The sequence below is a fragment of the Dermacentor andersoni genome, chromosome 1 (genome assembly GCF_023375885.2).
Source record: "Dermacentor andersoni chromosome 1, qqDerAnde1_hic_scaffold, whole genome shotgun sequence".
In the NCBI taxonomy this organism is placed as follows: Eukaryota; Metazoa; Arthropoda; class Arachnida; order Ixodida; family Ixodidae; genus Dermacentor; species Dermacentor andersoni.
The window spans coordinates 142,699,026-142,721,445 of NC_092814.1; the positions used below are offsets into that span (position 1 = coordinate 142,699,026).

The 22,420-nt window shown below is 42.3% G+C and overlaps 1 protein-coding gene across 3 annotated transcripts in view; it reads left to right on the forward strand.

Moving 5' to 3' along the window:
- Positions 1 to 7,499, forward strand: part of PH4alphaEFB (prolyl 4-hydroxylase subunit alpha-1) — a 118,178-nt gene extending 110,679 nt beyond the window's left edge. For all 3 annotated transcript variants that reach the window (XM_050192051.3, XM_050192050.3, XM_050192052.3), the window contains one exon: positions 328 to 7,499. In XM_050192051.3, coding sequence (XP_050048008.2) covers positions 328 to 398 — 71 coding nt within the window. In that variant the 3' untranslated portion in view covers positions 399 to 7,499. The remainder of the gene's footprint in view (positions 1 to 327) is intronic.
- The last annotated feature ends 14,921 nt before the right edge of the window (positions 7,500 to 22,420 follow it).

Genomic DNA, 22,420 nt, shown 5'->3' on the forward strand with positions numbered 1-22,420 from the left:
AGAAACATGTGGTACTTTGGTGGGTATTGAATAACAAGCGAGATCAGTGCCTCCTTAGGCCAGGCCAGTTTTGTTACCTCTTGAGATTGAATATGGACTCTTTGTTATGGCATGCAGAGCAAAGTCCCTGTTAAGGTTGTTACCTCGAAACTGTGATAGGTAGTGGCTGTAGGACAACACTCAGCATGTTGTGTAACACGATATTGTGCCACATTGTCGCTGATGGTAATAAGCAAACACTACTGGCCCAGCATGTAGTGCTTTGCAATTGGCAATTTCTGCCTTCTGCCTGCTCCTACATACACACTTCCTTTTCGTTCCTTTTAGTCTCAAACAAATGGTTCCATGAAAGAGGCCAAGAGTTCCTCAGGCCATGTGGCACACGCATCAACCAGTGACAAGTGACACAAGCCCAAGTTTAGCGGTGGCAGAGCAGTTATGTGGAGTGCTGACTTCTGCCCCAGCCAGGCTGCCTGAAGCCAGCACAAGACAAGCTAAGCGCTTACTCCTCACTGGGAACAACGTACAACTCTGTGCCTTTACAGTTCAGCATCGTCTCCTACCATCAAAGCCCACATATATTCTTGCCATTGTGTAACACATGCAGCTTTTGCTATCCAGTTTCGGAGTGTTACTTTTGTCAGGCCTTTGGCTTACATTTTGCATTGTTCTTTGTCATTGAAATTTATTGTGCAGGCCACAATATAATGAACAAAAAGGCCACATCTGAACAAAATGTTTCTTTCTATTTCTTCTTTTTGGAAACTGAATCCCCATGTGTAATTGCATTTATGCCATAAGCTCTGTCAAGAGACAATACAGTCAATACTCAGAAAGGAGTGTGAGCTTTTACTGTGCCATGTTTGCGAATAGGCGTTCTAATGTTTATGTAGTCCTCATAATAAGCTTTTACACCAGAATATGTTCTTCTGCAAAGGATAACAGCTATTTTAGTCCTGTTCATCTGTTATGTGCTGTGTTTTTAAGTTACAATCTACTTTAGAATCTCAGTGATCCAAACTTTGTTAGACCAGATTTTGAGTGCTACTGAAAAGGCATGCATTGGGCCCAATAGTGAGTGTTTGCAATAACGAACTTGAAACAGCCAGAATGTCAAGCAACAGCCGCTGCGCCAATGAAAGTTGTTGCACAACCACCCTCAAATATAACATGTGATTTTTACTCATGTGGTTAATCCAGCAGTAAAGTCATGTTAAAATTCTTGTAAGGGTGTACCAAAGTAAAAATTCCTTGAATTAGCACCTAGAGCCTAGCAATTATTAAAATGTTAGTGTGATGGTTCGAGCAGCTAGAGACACGCTGTCCTGTGCTGTCTACCTGCTGGAACCACCACACTGTCATCACGCACCAACGGGCCCAGAAAACCACCTACTTAATTATTAAAATATATTCATGCTGTGATTGATAGCATGCAAGGTAGACTGTAGTTACAGCATTCAAGGCTGCATATAGCTGGTGCAGGTAACTGTTTCATGGTTTTGCGCCTTTCATTGGTCACAATGTTCCAATACGTAGCATGCACTGGATGTCAGCTCCAATCATGCATCCTCCATTGCCGCGCGCATTCTTCGTGGTGCCAGTGCTCGTCGTTGTACCACGCGGCATATTATGTGCACTGTGTGCCTTTTCCTTGTGGTTGTGCATTAATGACGTGACAGAATTCTTGAGGATGGTCCCGCATGCTTTGATGAACTTGTGGACCTGACGCACGCTTGATAGGGAGAGAAAATTGCCATGTGTGACAGGATCTACCTATTGGCCTCGAGGGCCACCACAGGAGAGACCAGCGCTGCTATTGCAATGATGTAGAAAGTGACATCTTGTGACACGTGTTTGTGCCTTTGCCACAGCCAACGCAGCTCGCTGGGTGGGCTATTGAAGCCTTGATTCAGGCAGTAATTTAGTTGTCCACTCTTACAGCTTGGTTTACTGCTCGGTGCTGCAGTGCCAGACATACTTGACCGGTGGGAGTTTTCACGCGTACCCCAAAATGAAGCAGTAGCGAAATGCCTGGCCGATAAAGTCACTGAAAATGAAATAATATGGTGATCGTAAGATTCAAGCAAGCAATGCACACAGGGCTTGTAGCATGCTCACTTGATATCACATCAGTCAAAATACTCTGCGCAGCAATGCATGCAACTTGCATGCCTGCACATGGTGGAAGCGTGGATTGAGGCAACAAAAATATAAGCGGTTGATATTCCACGTATTGTAATAGGCTGATGATAAATCATCGTCTCGCAATAATTCTGCCGAAAGTGACAAGCTGCCCTCCCTGCAACGAATGCTGTGAACAGCACTGTTATTCCGGCAAAAGTGCATATAGCTACTTTTGTGAAAGATCATGCGAACTGAATAGCTAATGTGAAAGCATCAGGTTGCTCACTCGCTAAAAATCTTTGTTGCCCTACGCACTAGACTGGGATGTACGCGCTAGGTTGTTATGCAGCCAAGATGCCAAACATGCAACGCCCAAAATATTCGAACGCTCAGAATGAACTGTGGCTGAACTGCTGGGGACGCCAAATACTTCACAGCTGGAATCGCATTTTGCCCCTTTCTATGTCACGGAGATTCCAGCGGATGGCACCATGGTATGTCCTTGAGGCCAATATCAACTCCTAGATGCTACAGTCTTGTGGTATTGACACAGGCTCTGTACAGAGATAAAATTATGTGCGACGGCATCAATCCATATCAACTATCAGGTGCTACGGAGCCTACTGCCAGGTGTCATGCACGTTAACATTATACATTGTCTTGTCAAATGGTTATGTTTGTTATGCTTGTTTGTTGTTTACCAGTTACGCCTGCAGACAAGAACATTGTTCAGTGTTTTCAAGTTCTTTCTGTTGATCTGCACAAGCCATGTGCCTTGCCGCTTCTCGGATAGCACCTTGGTGTGGTCACACTGGTTTATTATCGCCTTCGGCAGGCATTATGTGCTTGGTCCCTTTTCATTTGACTTGCATTTGCTTCCAATTCGGCAGCCAAATATCACACAAATCGCGATTGCGATGGTTTTGATGAGGAATGCAAAAGTCACAAACTCAGTCCTGTGAGGATGTCAACAATTTGTCCGCTGCCATGTGCTCGGTAATGGTGGCACCATATCCCACAGTTCTACACAACAATGTGCATATAATCTATTCATACAGTAGAAGCTTATTGATGTTTCTGTTCATGTTTTGCCAGCCTTTACTCTCTCAAATACCGGTACTGTTTAGTTCCCATAGATTTATGTATTAGCTTCCCGTTTGTTACGTTTCTCCTTCCGGTTTTTTCATCCAAAAACTACCACTGACGCAACCTAGTTCAGCAACTGCGCCTACGTTAAGCATGCTATAGCATGAATAGGAGCCCATGTCGCCTATTATGAGTACACATCCTCCAATGATGGTGGTGGGACATTTGAACCACTGAGTGTGTTGGACATTGTTGCAGATCTCAACTCTTTTTTATCCCAGTTTCAACTGAAAATGCTGAACCCTATATATATAATAAAGTGAGCTAAAGCAATGCACTAATGGATTCCTTCTGTTTACTTCCTCGTTGCTCATGCTCAAGAACTGCTCAGTCATAGATAATTCAGTAGACATTTGAATATCCAGCTTTGACGTTGGCAGGCATTAATAATGCCAATGTATTTAGAAGACAATAGTGCAAATAGCAACGGCTCTGCATTGATATGTTGTCACTGACAATTGGTACGCCCAGCCAAAACTCAAACTGGCATTTAGGTTCAATTTTTTTCTTGTAATTCTTATTGCTCAAGTTTGTATCAGGAGATTCTGCTGTAGTTACCTACCTGCTGTCATTAGAAGTTCTGGAGCTATTCTGTTGCACAAGCCACTCCCTTTAGTTCAAGGCAGTTATTTCCTTGCATGCTTTTATTTTTCATGTTTGCTGTGTTTATGTCAGAGATAGCTTATGCAGCTTTTTTTTTTTCTTTACTGAATTATGACCTTCAGAAATACAGCCTTTTTTTTAACCTTGTGGAACTTTGTGAGAAACCAGCTATTGTGAAATGTCATTAGTGGTTTGTTTCTGCTAGTAGAATGTAACACTTATCTCATACTTGGCTTATGATGTGCTGTACTTGCAAGTCTTAACAAACTTCTAGTCAGTTTTTAATTTGTCAGGCTAGTATTCACACTTGTGCAGCTTTCCTAAAGCAGTAAGGTAGTGCAAGAAGCCAGAAAAAATTGTGTGGCTTTATCGTTCTTTTCTATTGTGATTTAAGAGTTTTAATGTCATCGGTGCTGTCTCTAGCTGACGGTCCCTAAGCTCTTTTATCTCAGTGTTTTGCTTGCACTCATGTTCTTTCTGGACGTCTATTATACATTTTGCTTTACCTCATAATTGCACGTTTGTTTACTGTCCAGTCTACTTCAGACATTGCTCTGCCTGACAGGACTGCATGGCTCAGCTAGAGAGTGCCAATGAAATGATTGAAACACACTCTGAAACAGCATCAAAACAGCAGCAGATGATGGTCCAGGCTACATGGAAGATCTATAGGGAAAAAAAATAAGGACCAATTACAGATCTTATTCACAAGTGGTGCATTGCAGCTGCATTTAGTTACTATAGCCAGTCTAGAAAGCAGCTTTTTAATGAAATCTTGATATTGCAGGGTGTCTAACATGAAGGAAAACTTGGAAAATCTGGAATTTTCAGAGCATTCGTCAGTTCTGGAAAATTCAGGGAAGAAGCAGGGTATTTTCACCCCACTTGCTTTGAATCAGGGAAATTAATGCGTACAGTGGCCAGAAGGAAGCAAAGTTTTCAACTCAACTTATGCAGTCATCAAAATAATGATGTCTTAAGCTGATTTTGTTTGCGTGAGCTTGGCCAGATGGTTGGAATATTGTGAAATGCACGTTTAGTCAAACTTGGTTGTCCATCTACCTGATTTACAGCTTACTGATAGCAGTTATTGAAAATTATGGGCTGGCATAGTAGCTTGGCAATCTATAAACCACCATTTTCATCCTTGAACCTGCACCCTGCGGTGTTGTAGACTGTCAGGGAAGGTTCAAAGAAAGTCAGGGAAAACCTGGAAAAAATGGGAAATTTTAAAGTGTTAACATAGTAAACACCCTGTACTATTTAACATGCTGCATGTATCTTCACTTAGGATTGCTAAGAAATTTAGTATTTGTGTCAGAATAAGTGATCATAGATGGAAGCATTAGCTGTGTTCAAGTCGCATCCTGCATCTGCATAATATTGCTTAAATCTGGCACTTGCATCTCACAATGTCAATATGTTAATCTCCTATGACTTCAAGCCATCAAGAGGCACTCAGGCTAGTAGCACATAGTCATATGAACAGAGAGCACATTGTTGAAGTATTGCAAAGTGTAATAATGTACTGTACTTTGTGCCTACTAGCAGCACTATTTAAGGTCGCTCACAATAATGCAATAGTCGAACCTCGTTTTAATGAACTTCCACGCTGCATGAAAATACCTTCATTATACCCATTATTGTTATAAGTGTACATGCTGATATCGGCAAAAAAATTGCAGTCTGTATGTGAAAAAAAAAAGTCCAGCACGATGGCCCATTGACGGGCTTGCCATTCTGATATATGGCACGTGAACAATACTAAAATTGCAAATGTGCTTTGCACTGTTGTTAATGGGCAGTCATGTGATCAGTGTGATCACATGGAATTGACATGTTGACTTGCCTGCTGCAGGCCAGCCAAGCCAGGACATTGGTCACAATGTGCACGTCTGTCTAGAATGTGCCATTTCAACATGCACTTGCTGAGTATTTGACATTTTTGCTTCCAGAGTAGGTCGCATATACTTTGAGCCCAATTGAGTGAACGAATCGCTTTGCTGCAACCAATATTGTTTAGGATTTTACATTCTTGTTTGAATTATTGCATTAGAATACTTATTGAATTAAAGCATGGCAAACTAAATGTTATATTTACTTCATTTAATAGTTCAATATATTCAATAATTTGTTATACCCATATTCATTATTATCGAGGTTTGACTGTATACTGGTAAGAATGCAGCACTATGCAAAGCTATACGGATGCAGTTCACATATATGTAGGAATGTTGAGAGGTCACTATAAAATGAACCTATCTGTCATCACATGACATACATGACTGTGAAAAAATGTTCTGGATTGCTGCAATAAAATGCCAGACATAATAAACATTAAGAACCTCATTGATACAATATAAGATATAGAAGAAGCACGACTGGTGCAGAAGTACTTAATGGTTTGGGCTGAGTGGAAAATTTGAGCTTTCAGTGCATCTGCAAAGCCTCAATATAATGCAGCTTTGATTCTTCACTCTTCACTTTTTTACTAGGGGCCAGAATGGGAAAATGAGGACATTTAATTTCAACCACACACATTGGCAGTACTTGTGGCACAAAAATACTGCCTGTGCTTTCAAGTGAAGAAGCAGATATCAGAATTAAGCTTTCACATCAGTTTTCAGTCATTATGACACCTCATTTGCTAGCTTTCTGATATCTAGTTACCCAGCAAATGATGCAGTGCACACACAATAATTTCATAATATAATTGTATGCCGTTACAGTCAAACTGCACACTATGGCTATTAATGAGAAAGTGTTTTTCATGCTTGTTGTGGGTTTATTGTACCTGTGGCTCATTTGGGTTTTGAGATTTCTTATGGCATTTGTGTACAATATATAGTGCTACTGGCATATTCATGAAAACAATCATTGGCTGTCCTCTTGCTGAGCTATGCAAACTTTACTTTAGGTACCAGTTATAAACATGTATTCCAAGTTGTCATTAATATGCATAGCTTATCTGATTGCATGTAGGATTTTTTTTTTTCCTGCTTCTGTCTTTTGTCACTTATAGTAAAACTATTTCCTCCAACTTGTTCATAGCTTAGCACATGCTGCTCAAGTGATTCGTGATTTTCCTTCTAAGGTAGAGAAAAATGCTTGTGGCACTGGTGGGCTTGGATAGCAGAAATTATTTTTGTGCAGCTGGTTCCTCAGTACTTGATTTCTGTTGGTGCCAAAGCTTGTTTTTCTCTTGTGATCCTGTCTTTTGTAGTAGTCACTATGTTGTTGCAACAATTGATGATGTTTCAGATGCTGCTCCTTTATTTCAGGACTGTACTCAAATGTTTACAGCTACCAAAGTTACACTTGATACCCTTTGCATAGTCATTTTCTCATTATGAAACGAACTGTGCCATGTTTCTTTTTCTGTTTTAAGTGCCTTAGTCATCTTTTAGTATAGTGCAGCAAGCATATGATATTGTGATTTTGTTTTCGCAGCCTAACGAGCCTAGTGGAACATTAGACTAAATGTAGCAATAATAGTTCCTGTCTTGCCAGAAGTGTGAGCTTTTTACATGCAAGTGGAATTGTGAATTCTTATACATATATATAGATGTGTGTGTGTGATGCATGGCTTACCTTGTTTTTGCAATAAATTTTTTTTTAATCATGCATATGAGATACTTATTTGCAAGTTTTGATGGAAGTCATCTCAAGAAATGTCATTCTAAAATAGTTTAAAAGGTGCCTCCAAACAATATCTGATATATTGAATGCAAATCAAGTATATAGTTCTTGTTACTAAATTTGTTGCTCGATTCAAAATGCAGTATTATCTATGTTTGAACATTCATTCATAGCTTAATAAATGTAATGTTTTGCTGAACTTGCACTCAATTTTTCAGTGAAGTGGTCCTTCATAGTTAAAGAATACCAATGGTGCATAATTTGCATTGGCATTTAGCAAATCCAAATATATTGTAGTGCACTTAATTAGCTAGGTGTAGTTCAGATCAGTTATACAAATTTATAATTATTCATTTTTGGGGCATAAATCATGTTTCAAATTTGCAGAGCATCTTCTAAAACATCTGAAACTGTTTTCATTAGGTGATCTTTTGCGTGGTGCCTTTTTTTTCTCAGCTTGAAAGGAAGCCGGTGAAATTTGGAAAAAAAAATTAATTTATAATGTTCTTGCTCTCGTGAATAAAAGCACACTCTAAGCACATTTTCAAATAACGGGGATGACATGCCCACTGCAAAAAAAATTTGGGTAGGGTCTTCTTGCTTACCACGTGGTCTCTGAGAACGGTGGTATCTATGCACATATTTCACTGGCCACAACGGGCAATACTGTAGTGGTTGATGATGACATGTGCATTGCAAAGAAGTTCTTGAGAAGATGGCGGTGTCCACTGTAGTCTGTGAGAGCCTGCTGCTGTTGCAGTAACTTGAGTTCAGAGCCGGAGGAATTGCTGAAATTGATTTATTTTTGTAGTGCAATCAAAACTTTTTTTTTTTTCAGGAGGGTCCATTCTTGCAGAGGTTTCCTCAGAAAACATGAAAGATTTTTAATGATTTTTAGATCTGCGAGCTTCCTCAAGTATAAGCATACAGACAAAACAACACTGACAGCAGAGAGCAATGACGATAGTATACACTCTGAAAATTGAACTTGAAGATAGTGCACGTTTGGTAGCAAGGAAGCTGTTTTTAACTTGCAATTGAATACATTAAAAAATGTCCACATTTGTGATGGGCCTGAAAGAAAAAAAACACGTAATTTGATCAGCCAACAAGTGTTTTTCTTTTTTGATAAAAACCCGGAACAGAACTAGTTATTTAGTTGTTTATTCTAAGTTTTGTTCTCACCCTAGAGAATCGTTTTGCTTTTGACCATCATGGGGGAATGTTTATATACATGCATGATGGTCACTGTTCTTTTTAAAGACCATACTACAGTGTTCAATAAAATTTCATCAGGTAAGGAAACATGTTATACTAAAAAATTGCACTCGATGACAATGTAAAAATTTTTACATTTCGGAACCCTCATACCTACAGTTTTCGTGATTATACAAAGCATGCAGACAACATGCAGGCCAATTGCATGTTTCCTTCGGACCTGATGTGGTTATCAGCTGTTGATTAAGTTAGGAGTGATTCCAGGATAAGGCTGAGGAAGGTTTACCTCGGGGCCAACTTCCATTTATCATTTCCTAGTGCATGTGAAACGCAGTATTGCTTTTATTAGACAACTGATCAACCAATCTGAATGAAGTGTGTCTCTCTTAAGAGGAAAAGCGAAATCCTGCCGACTGCAGGAAGCTGAGCTTTCATCTGGTGCCTCGAATTTTTTACTAAAGTTGCCAGAAATTAGCGTTTCAAGAAAATTGAAGTGCAATATTTACAAATTCGTAACTCTGTACCAAAAACGGATATCGCAGTTCTGTAAACTGCATCTGTGAGACCATCTAAGGCAGACAAATTTTGATCAATGAGTCTGCAGCTTCCATGAAAGTGTTACAATGCTTGAGGGTTTTGCAAAAGTCCTAATTGGTGGTATAGTTCAGGGCAATGTATATCCCCTTCAGGTGCTACATGCACAAATGTGCATGCTAGGGCACCAAAACCAAAAGCACTCGTAAAGCTAGTAATATTTAAAGTGTGTCTTGAACACTTTAGATTGGACCTGTGCTGGCAAATTTGAATATGTGTAAAGTGTTGTAGTAAAATTAGTTGGAAGGTAGATGGCTAGCTATTTGCCCTCAGTGTCATTAATTGCAGCATCACTTCGCTGTATAATTGCAATATATATTTTTTTTCTTTTTCTAAGAGACTGAAAGTCCCCCTTCATGTTATAATCATCATGTGATGGTTCAAAGTGCAAGTACTTACCGTACCTGCACTTTGAACCACCACACGACGACCCTATCCTACTACCAAGGTATGGCTTATAGAGGTTTCCAGATAATCTGGCAGATAAAGCGGGGCAGCACACACTTTATCGTGATAAGATCATGTCTTATGAAATTCTATCAATCACTTACAAATAAAATTGGTTGGTTCTGTGAAGAACACCTTTAAAATTTGTCATTCTTGCTCCTCATTAATGGACCACATCACATTTGAAGTGGAAAAAAAAAGATTAATTTGCACTGCAACTGGCAAGGAGTGTTCCTCGTATGGACTTGTCAGTGGACCATCGACTGTTTTAGATTATGTTCACTGCTTGAAAGCACAGTTTCTTGCTCACTTGCAGCAACTAAAGATTGCTGAATGTGACTCAACTGCCTAGATTAAATGTGGTACAATAAATGCCCCTTTTGATATTAAGCTACAGTACTTGGCACAATCCAGAAGGCCTCATGCTAACAATGGACAATGGTTTGTGTCATGTTCAAGAACTTTCAGAAAAACATGAGCTATTCTGTGGTACTCCTCACATGTAGCCTTTATAAGTACCAACAATGGCTGTTCAAAATGAGAATAAAAACAATATGCGAATCTTGTACACTGTTGGAATAGTTTTAGGCGAAGCTTGCATTGGTGTTTGTAAAGAATACTGGTCTTTCATGACCATTTCCAAGTACAAAGGGCACAACCAACATGGCCACATTTTCACCAGGAATGCCTCACTCAACGTAAGCTTGTGGCACTCCAACATGCAGATATGTCATGCATGATGATGAAGGAATGGTGATAAGGGCATGACGACCATGGAACAACCACAATGACATTTCAACGGTGGCATAACCATGATGGCGACTTTATGGTGATGATGCAATGGTGCCAACAGCATAACATCAGATTAACGAAGGCAAACTGATGTCGACTGCATAACAACAATGGCATGATTATGACGGCTTGTTGACAATGGATTGATGACGACAGAATGATGACAATGGCTTTAACAAAGTGATAATGAGGGCATGATGACGTAGTGATAACAGTATAATGACGAAGACATGTTGATTGTGGAGTGACAACAATGATGGAATGAGGATGATGGATTAATGAAAAATGCATGGTGATGGCACAAGGAAGATGAGGGCATGTCAATAATTGAATGATGACAATAGATTGACAACCAGAGTGACGACGACCAAACAATGATGATGGCATGGCAATGAAAGAATGATTCAGATAAAATTTTGATGATGGCATAATGATAAGGGTGTGACAATAATGGATTGATGATGACTGCATGATGACAACATCAGAGTGACTTTGACAAAACGATTATATCATGGCAATGAAAGAATGACAAAACTAGAGTGATGACAACAGAATGATGATGATATCATGGCAATGAAGAAATTAAGATGAAAATGAAGGTGGTCAAATGTCTATGATGGAATGATGATGGCAGTGTGTTTGTGCTGGAGCTCACGTCTGCGCTTGCGGAGATCACCTGCTACACCGGACTTCCTCGCTTTGCACCCGGAACCAGTACCTGGCCAATCATGCAATATGGCAGCCAGCAGGCAGTAGCCAGCACTCAAAAGGTGAGTGGAAGAGGCAAGAAAAAGCTTCGCTTGAATACTTTTTCTCTTATAACGGCGACTTGCAGCCTGGCCTTAGTGTAAATATTTGAGAAGTATGAAGTTCCAACAACAAACACAAAACATTCCCATATTGCTGTATTACACAAAAATGCATAAGCAGTTCTAGCACACAAAGACTACAGGACAAGTATCAACTAGCAAGTAAAAGTGTATTAAAAGCACACACAAAACTAGAACTCCACAGGTATAGTAAATGTTACTAAAATGGCAACAAAAAGGTTGAAAATTATAGCCACGAACAGCAACTGGTCAGCATATAAAGCAGTATTTTTTGACCAAGAAAAATATTGATTGGGCTATGCATCTCTTACCATGATTGTTATGTAAAATGGTTTGGTGATGTGCATGCACGTTAGTATTTCTGAAAAATAATCAGAACCTGGCATTACATAAGTTGATGTGCACGCATTGCAAATACAAGAAAAGGTGCGCACTGTATGTTTCTCCATTAATGTCATGCTTGTACATCTGCCTATCCACAAACTGGACCCTTTCACCCACACAATGACAGTGGCATGCCTGCAGTCTCAGAATACATCTGGTAACAAGTCCTTGTCAGTCTGCCTTGCTAAGAAAAAAATGTGCCTCTGTTCCATACTCAACCACAGGAGATACGTTTCTGATGTGCTCAAACACAATGCACCTTACGCCTCAAGTGGATGTACGTGCCATTTATAGCATGTTTTACAGCAAAATTATTTTATAGAACAATAATTTACTGCAGAGCTAGAGTATTGGCAGGTGAAGGGTCCCATACTGGCAGACGACAGCCTGCCCTTCTGTCTTCTTCGTGTCCACTAAATCTTGCAGGTTACTTGAAAAAGTAAGACCAGAAGTCTTCTGAGGCCCTTGTAAACAAAGAAGCAGTCTACTACAGTGCCATTCTTCCTCAAGATTACTTTGTCACTGCATACCACAATGTACATTTACTATATTGCTATCAATGCTTCAATTGTTTCAGTTTTTGCATACATGCTTACTTAGAGTCAAAAAATTTTAAAATACATCCACAATGGTACTTTGAATGTGTGCCCTACTGCTACTATTTTGCTGCTCTCTATTCCTATTTTCAATTCTCTACATCTCCTGTGACTTAACTACGCAAGGAGCTTTCAGAAATACAAGTGATTAGCCACATTTACAAGAATGTGCCAGATTGTTGATGGCGCTATTCGACACACAATCCGGCCTACAAAATCTGTATGCTGCTTCCTACCCCTTCCTACTTGTTTTCATGCAGAGACACTTCAGACCCTCACACTCCCTAATGATGTAACCATTCATCACACTGAGCGCAGGTAAAGCAACCCTATCTGCAGGCAGCATCATCCAGTGATACTAACATACTAGGAATCTCTTCATTAAAATTAAATTATGGGGTTTTACGTGCCAAAACCACTTTCTGATTATGAGGCACGCCGTAGTGGAGGACTCCGGAAATTTCAACCACCTGGGGTTCTTTAACGTGCACCTAAATCTTAGTACACGGGTGTTTTCACGTTCGCCCCCATCAAAATGCGGAATCTCTCTTCATCTTCACCTCATCCCTTACATCCATAACATCCCCCACATCCATTCCTTACATGTGTGTGATCTGGGTTGCACCACCCAAACATCAGTGCCAGACCTGGCTGCTCCTGGTGCGCCACGTCTTTCACATCCAGGGGACAATAGCACACTTCGCCACCTCCACAAACGAATACGATGTGGGCTAGAGTTGTCATTGAGTAAATTTTCTTCTTCAACGCAATCCAACAGCACTTACCTGCATGCAGCACCTCAGACTCACTTGAGTTGTCTAGCATCCTGTCTAGTGAGCATGCACCAGCATCTTGACATCAGATACTTGCTTCATCAGAGGGCACAAAAATGCAGTTTGACATGTGCTCGCAGATGCCACATTATTTTGTCCCCATCTGAACATTCTGTTAAAACTGCTTTTGGATTCTGTTACCTTGGTGTCACCTGTTACTGCCCCTTTTGGATCTTTTACCATAACAACACTGCTTACAATATTGAACACGGAACCCAGTTTGCAATGCTTGCAAGATAATTGTCACTGCTGTTAGCACTTTATGACTGTTAAGAAAGTTGGACAAACAGTTAACCCTTTCAGTGTCGTTTTTTTTTATATTATAAAATAAACGGTTTATTTTCAGTTATGCAGAAAAAATTACACTAATGATGCTTGGCACTCTTAGTATGGTCCTCACATTCCTCGTTCTCTATTTCCTACCTAGTTTCGTTCTGATGCGCATGCTTCCGTGATAGCACCCGTGTGTCAGGGAAAAAAAAAGAAAAAGGAATAACTTTTATAAATGTATGACAGACGGCAGAAGCACGCAAGAGTGGTGGCCTTGTGCTACGGCATGAATATTTGAATGGAGAATCGCAGCAGTATCGGGTACAGAAAGTTTGGGAAACACCCCTTCCATTTACGGATGCAGCTCCACGAGTCACACCCAAGAGGGGCACGTTCCACAGTGCATTAACTAAAACCCAGACTATAGACATATTCAACAGATGGTGGAACTGCCTCAGAACGCACCAACTTCGTGTTACTGTGCATGTCCGAATGGAGAGTGGAAAATGTACGGGTACATCAGTGACATGGTGGGACAGAAATGCGAAAATGTACTGGTACGTCAATGACACTGAAAGTATTAAACTGCCCCCACCAAGATACCCAATGCAACTGCAAGGTAATGTATAAAACAGCTAGTTTTCTGTCATGGCTTCTGGACATAGGAACACATTTAAGCTTGAGGAACCTATAGAAAGTGTCCAGAAACAGAATAGACAAAAAGACAGCAGTCTTCTGTAACTTTACCACATCACAGCCCAATTTCCAGCAAAACTATTTCTTTTGAGCAGTTGTACTAATAATTTCTATTGTCTTTAGTAAACTGCACACTCTAAAATCCATCAGAACCCATCTCACGATGACTGTTCACTTAATGCGATTAACATTGAAGCAATGTAGCAACAGATAGTATTGCCCGTGGCGAAAAGCATCACGTATGAGGCATGTATGCAGCTGGGCTCCTCTCTTACACTTCAATGAAAATGATGTTTACGTCAAGCATGCATGTCATTCATGTATGCATGCATGTAATTCATGCCATGTTATCCATACCCTGTATATATTCAATTAAAGAAACGACCAAGACGGCATTACGGCGGCGTAAGTGACTTACACGTCACAACAAGCATGTCATGTAATTCATGTCATGCATAACCAGTCAAAGAAACAACCATTACAGCATCACGACTCGGTAAGAGGCTAGACAGATTAATAAATAGACTCAAAGTGCCCAAAGCAAGCAAAGAATGCTAATTCCATTAAAATAAGAAGGTGGGATCAGCTACAAATTATTAACAAAAAACAGCTGCTAATATCACCGATAGCTTATGATTGCATTGTGCATCATGGCACAATGTGGCAAGGGGGCAAAGTCCACAGTGTTCCATTTCTTTGACTTCAGCAAAGAAGGCAAGGCACATGGGATCTTGAGACATGAAGAAAAAGCGCACAAGTTAAGCAACAGCTATGGCAAAGGCAGCACTACAACATAAACATTGTGAGCAGTTTCGCCCCAAGTGCAAAGCAACGAGACAGTGATAGCTAGTAGGGGTCTGGAGAACTGCCACTTATGATTATTTCAAGTTTTTTACCTCAACAACAGACCACTTTGGTATTGTTCTTAAAAAAGTAATTATATGCTCCTCTTCTTGTGGGAGCTATTTGAATGTTGTCATTGCATGCAGGAGTTGGCCGAAGTTGAGGAGGACTTAGAGAAGTGAAGGTTTATTTACATTATGTAAAAGAATAGAACAAAGCAAAACAACAGCAAAAAGCCATCGATGGCTGGCAGCAAATTTTACGCTGCAGCCCGTGGCAAGAACGCCTCTCTCTTCCCAATGGTTCTCTGGCTTAGAGCTCCTTCAGTCCATCGGGGTCACATCATTTTCAGCCAATTGTCGAGCTCGTGCAGGTGTTGTAATTTTCATGTAATCGTCGAGCCCGTACAGGTGTCGTTATGTTCATCCAATCGTAGGGCCCGTGCAAGTGACATGTTCGGCCACTCCCTGGGCTCTATCCTGCAATGGCTGCCTCCGTCCAGCATTGCCTCCTCGCCCAGAAGGTACTCGGCTGGAGGGGACAAGTCGACCTTGAATGACCTTCCACTGCTGCGGGGGCCAACTACCTCGAACAGTGCCGGCTACCAGCTGCCATTTCAGGAAACATCACACAGGAGAAGACAAAAGCTCCATGCACAGCATGCAAGGGCAGCATAGCCAACCTGTCCGGCGGGTCCGGCAGCATGGTCGACGCGCACCTGCGCACCATAATTGGAACGTAATGGCGAGTGGTTGCGTTCGAAGAGCTTGACCAATGCTAATTATTGGTCCGTATCTAAAAGCTACTCCTTGCCCCGGAAGTTTGGAATGGCCGGTGAACTCCTATTCGGTGGCCATGAAGAACATTGATGAACCCTGTAGTGCACTGACGACGAGCTTCGTGTGACATATTCCTGGACCCTGTGCCCTGGAGAACGTACATCAAACAAACCAAACAACATAGCGCTGCCCCACGTACAAGCACAGGCTCTTGATCCTTGACTCGCCAGGCTCCTATTACGAAAAAGAAGCCCAATGCACAAATGTATTTACAACTATTTACATGGGGAAAAGCTAATCGTGCAGGCTGGTTCAAAGGTCGCAGCTCCAGGAGACAGTCTATCACTTCCTCTTCATCTCCATCTTGCGCACACGGTTCTGTCCAAATGCATCGTAACATAACCCCCGGGGGCTGGAGCACCGTGCCGGCACTTCTTAGAATGATAGCGAACTAGATGAACACTACGGTTTTAAATGAGACGCGTGGATGAAGTCAGTTCGTAGCTGGGACAAGGACGGCACGTCTTCAACAGGGGCGATTTTGTAATTTAATTGACCTAATCTTCACAATACCCGGTAGGGCCCTTTTCGTAACAATATCAAACTCAACCCTGTGTTTTCTCTTTATTCTTCCAGTTTTGATAATGCAGATCCAGCCACTTTTCTAAACAGCTTTCCATATCTCCTCAAATGCCGACAAGGCCAGAGTGATATTGCTGTTGCAAAAGAATCGCAAGGAAACTAAACAATTCATGAAAACAACCACTACAACTATACAATAGCAAAGTTTTGAAGCTACAAGGATAATTTTCAGTGCATAATAAATTTGCATACCTCATTATTCAAAGGAAGCAAGGTAATATGTTGGTTTTAGAAAAAAACGACTCAAAATAACCAGTGCTTCAAAACATGCAGCCTAACTTCACGAACAACCTATCTATAGTCACAGTGGACTACTTATCGCAGTCACTGGTACCACTGAAGAGCCTCGTCAACTCTACGGATACATAATCAAAATTTTGCCGTCACTATTCACAACACATACTTCCGTGTCACGCAGATATTTCCTAATGCTTACTCACGTTTCTTCCCTTTGTCCATACAGGACACTCCGTAAATGAACAACAAAATTAAACTTGCATAACTTACACGCTCCCAAGAACCTTTAAAAAAATGCGGCTGCTATTAACTAATTCCACGCATGCTTAATCGATAACTTGGAACGCTGCTACCATCAACACACATGAGCGATTCAGTCACATTCTGTTTCCTTCCGTCCGCACCAGACACAGGCTAAAGGAACTACGAACGCTTCTCAGTGCAAATTATACACTCGCTGAAAACCGAAAGTGCTTAACCTTGAAAGAAAAACTTGGAAAATATTTGTAATAAACGTTAACTAATACAAATGCGCATTTCTATAAGGCTTTAACAAGTAATCTTGATGCTTCAGGTCACTTTTAAAAAAAGAAAGCCTAACTACTAATTAACGATTAGTGCAATGATTATAACGAAACTAATGCTTAACTCTAAGTCCATCTTTCAAATCTCCAGAGCTTCTTCCACAAAAACCTAAACAAAGCTCACAACTTGCTTATTGAAAGAAACTCTAGTCTCATCGTCGAAACTTCTCAAATGCACAAGAAAATAAACAAAACAAAGCGATTGTTTCTACGGAACCTTTCCTTTTGTCTATCATTCTGATTATCTTACGACAGACACATATTTTTGAGCCATACTTGAGGTGATCGCACCTTGAAAGCTATTCTGTATATCCAGGAACAAAAAAACGTCTGGCATCCCATCAGCTCTTTCCAGACGTTACAGTCCCCTGCCAATTTGTGTCCTGGTGACATGCTTTCATAATGATCTTGGCTGACCATGTCGCGTCTCCCTACCTCCTTGTCTCGTCCTGCCACATTGTGTTCCTTTACCAATGCATGCTGCACCCCGAAAAGAATGACGGAACGACAGGGAACATAATTGCCCCATACCCTTTGTCCGCATTCGTGCAGAACATGCTTCTCTGACTCGTTTTATCCGGTGGCCCGGACACGCTTGAGTGGAAAATGTTGTCAACAGCGGTCGCACCTTTCTTTTCTTTGCACCCCGCTCCGCTCGTGCTGTTTGATGCTTCTCACTTTCTTAGGCTGCATCAGACACTCTGCCGCATTCTGATCTTTACAATGTTGCTTTCTCCGATGCTTCTTTCTAATGTTTACTTTCATACCATCTTGTCGCACCTCGTGCTGGCCGTTACACATCTCATCGGCCCAGATCAGTCTCACCCGCACCGTCTGAGTGATTTTCAATTAAACCATCTGTATCTTTGCCTTGACTAGCGGACAGCTTACCCAACTCTGGAACAATGCAGCAGTCTTTACTTGAGCTAAGCAACTCGTATTCCTGCGAACTGCCCTCTACTGCATTGTCCAGCTCGCACTGTGACAGCTCGTCTGTCTCGATCGCTGTCTCACCCGCACAGTCTCAATTATTCGTACCTGAATCACCACTCTATCGACTACCCAGACTGGTGGACAACTTTACCGATCCCTGAACAATGCAGTTGTCTGCCTTTGAGCTACACAGCTCGCACTCTTGTAAACTGCCCTCAACTACGTCGTCCAGCTTGCACTATGCTCCGGCACGTAGCCCTAACTCGACATGGATGCTCATGTCTGTCGGGTCAGTGGTACTGTGAACTTCATTAACAACCTTGTTAACAATACCAGCGATGTATACACGCGATGACTGTGCCAGTTCGTTCACAGCTGACTTAGCTGTACCTACAGTGAGCACCTTGTCGCACTCACTACAGCCTTCAACGGCCTTGGTTGACACTAAGGCATCGTTAACAGCTAACACTTCCTGTTCATCTATGAACGTGATGCTAACCTCACAGGCGCTACTCATCTCTTCGGCGTTTATGAAAATCTGCTAGTGACTTCCTCCCACTTTCTCTGCGTACTACCTACAGATTTTTCAGGATGTTGTTGTCTCTGAGCGATAAAATGTTCAATGTCTTTGACGTAGTGGTTCTGCGGAAACCCGCGAGGTGGAGGGAAGTAATTAATAAAGGGAAAATCAGACATCCACCCATTCGTAGCAGTTGCTACAAAGGAAAGCCATTTGGGTTCCTCGAAAGAAAAGCCTCAGAGTTGAAGAAAAATTCGTCCTGGTCCGGGACTCGAACCCGGGACTACTGCCTTTCCGGGGCAGCCGCTCCACCATCTGAGCTAACCAGGCGGCTAGCAGATGGCAGGGCAAAGTCGAATTTGTCGACAACACACGAAGCAAAGGCAAGTGTTTGACATAGTAGTTCTGCGGAAACCCGCAAGGTGGAGAGAAGTAATTAATAAAGGGAAAATTGGACATCCATCCGTTCGTAACAATTGCTACAAAGAAACCCATACGGGTTCCTCGAAAGAAAAGTTGGCCGAAGTTGAGGAGGACTTAGAGAAATTAAGGTTTGTTTACATTATATACAGGAAAAGAACAAAACAACAGTAAAAAGTCATGGATGACCAGCAGCAAATCGTATGCTATGGCCCGTGGCAAGAAAGCCTCTCTCTTCCTGATGGTTCTCTGGCTTATAACCCCTTCAGTCCGTCAGGGTCACTTCATTTTCATGTGGTCATTGAGCCTGTACAAATGTCGTCATGTTCATCCAATCGCAGAGTCCGTGCAAGTGGTGTCATGTTCGGCCTATAGAGACACTCCCTGCGCTCTGTCCTGCAATGGCTGCCTCCATCCGGCGTTGCCTCCTCGCCTAGAAGTTGCTCAGCTGGAGGGGATGAGTCGTCCCCTTCCACTGCTGCGGGGGTCCACTGTCTCGAACCGCGCCGGCTACCAGCTGCCATTTTGGGAAACATCATTCAGGGGGAGACAAAAGCTCCACGTGCAGCACGTGAGGGCAGGATAGCCAATGATGATGATGATGCAACATTTACTGGGCTCGAAATAAATCGGTGGTGCACGCAGGCACCAGACGGGGTGGTTCCCTAGTTGCGGGACCCATATGTTCCCAACAGCTCCTGGCCCCTGTCCGTCAGTGCGAGCTGAATCGGTAGGGCGGGGCTGGTAAAAAGATCTCCCATCGCTTAAGGGGTTGGGGATTGGGGGTGTTGGTGGGAAGGGGAGGAGGGGGGGTTTTGAGTTCTGTGCACTCTGCCAAAACGGTGCAGCAGGGTGCCCTTTTCTCTTCTGCAAAAAGGACAGAGCATATCGTATTCCGCAGGGTACATGCGGTTCATCAGTACGGGATGCGCAAGCGATCCCGCCTGCGCTCGACGCAGGATCGTATGTTGTTGCCTGGTGAGTTTGGGGTGCGGTTCTGGCAGTCGGCACCTTTCCTCTTGGTACATCCGGGTAATGTCCCGAAAGCTGGTAACCGAGTGCGGTAGCTCTTCCGGCTTGTGCTCGGCCCGGATTGACATTTCTCGGGCATGGTAGTCGGCGATGGTGTTGCCTGCTACCTGCGAGTGAGCCGGGACCCACACGAGCTGTATGGCTCTTCCCAGAGGCTTGCGCTTGGATAGAATGGCTCGGGCCGTGGAGAAGATTACCCCCCTGTGGAAGGTTCTGTAGGCTGCCTTGAGTCGGTGACTACGGTGTCCAAGCTCGGATGTGCGAGTGTGAGGGCCACGACCGCTTCTTCGGAAGCTGCGTGGTCTGTTGTCTTCAGGGACGCGCTGACGATCAGCCTGTCTTTTGACATAACCACCACCGCTGCATGGTCACTGTTTTTGGAGCGAGGTGTCCGCGTAGAGGACCCTGAGGTTCTCTTCCAGCTTCCAGGCTATGGCTTTGGCTCGCGCGGTACGCCTCTTGTCGTCCTTGCTTGGCGTCATGTTCCGGGGAAGGGGTTTGGTCTGAATGGTTGTCTTCCAGTCTTCCGGAAGGGCTGTCTTGATGGGTACTGGCTCGATCTGCCAACCTATCTTGCGTAGGACGGCTTGTCCGTGTTCCGTGTGACTGGGCCAGATTCTCTGATTAGTGAGGTGGGCTTCGATGAGCTCCTCCACCGTGTTGTGGGCGCCCATTTCTAGCAGTCTTTGCGTGGACAAGTATATGGGCATGCCCAGTGCTTGCTTCGTTGCCTTACGAAGCATCATGTTTAGGGTGTCCCTATTCGCCTTCGTCAGCTGGAGATACGGGGCGGAATAGGTAACCTGCGACACGACGAATGCGCGTAGCAGGCGTACCAGCCAACCTGTCTGGCGGGTCTGGTAGCATGGTCGAAGTGCACCTGCGCACCATGATTGGAATGCGACTGCGAGTGGTTGTGTTTGGAGAACTTGACCAATGCTAATTACTGGTCCATATCTAACAGAGCTTGCACAATTGGCTGGATTCCCTATTCCCTCTGTTAAACTGAGCCCACAGTGCAAGATGGCCTGATAAAAATGCAATGTTACATTTATTTATGCAGGTGCTTGGTAGTAACAATAACTCGATTTGACAAGGCGCTGCAGCCAGTTTCATTATATAACCTACAAAGACTTAATATTTGTGGTGCAAGTTTAACACTTTGAGGCACTGTGCACACAATTGTGTATGTCATGATTGTGCATCAAGAGCAAAAGCATTGATGGAAGTAATGATATTTAAAATGTGTCACGTACAGCTTTTCATGCTTGACTTATAGGCATACATCTTGAAACAGTTTTGATTGGAATTCTGCCAGAAGTTTGAATAACATATGCAAAATGTTTTAGTAAAATGAGTGGGAAGGTAGACGATTGGGCATTTTTGCTTGGTGTAACTATGTCGTTGTATGCTGCGGGTTCACTTCTTTCAATGTTTTTCACAATTTGTTGCATCAGGCAGAATATTCAAGTGGCTGGATAAGTGATTTTCAAGTCTGCTAGACATGAAATGAAAAACATACTAGACTACAGGAACATCATATCTGATGTTCCTGTAGTGAATTTTCATATTCTGTAAACTTGACAAAACTTCCAAAAGAATTGAAAATTCTCAATCTATTCTGCAGCTGTGCGCTTTTTACAATTTTGAAGATAAAAGAAATGTGGTGAAATTAAGTTTTAAGTCAACAGAAATATTTGGCAACTTGAAAGGGTTAAAATAAGTAATATGGCCTGAAGAAGAATGGTGAGTGAACAAGTTTATTTGCTTATAAGCAAGGTTTTATTTAATAAACTTTCAGTTGATAGAAAACAGTGCTTGTGTTATTCCTACGTCATTGTATGTTTGCATGCTACTTACAATAAATACATGGCTTGGTCTAGCAGTTAAAAAGCTACCATGCTTGACTGGAAGGACTCTGGTTCAGGTACCGTGACCACCAAGAATTTTTTTTAAATCTTAAGCAGGCCACGCGATAGAAGCCCTCAACAAAGCTTTCACTGTGAAACTCTCTACCTATCCTTTCTAGCACACACACAATTAAGTTGGGTTAGAAAGCTGTGCTCTGCTCACGCTTGACGTGATCTACCACCACCATTGAAACACCTGCACTATGCTCAGAAAAGAAGAGGTGACAGCTGAGGCGACGAGACCCCCTTAAAATGCAGACTTCAGTTATGTCTGTCAAAGGTGTGTTTCTTATTGACTTGAAGCTTATTTTGCCACTGAACAGGTGAAAAAATGAAAGAGAAGCTCTC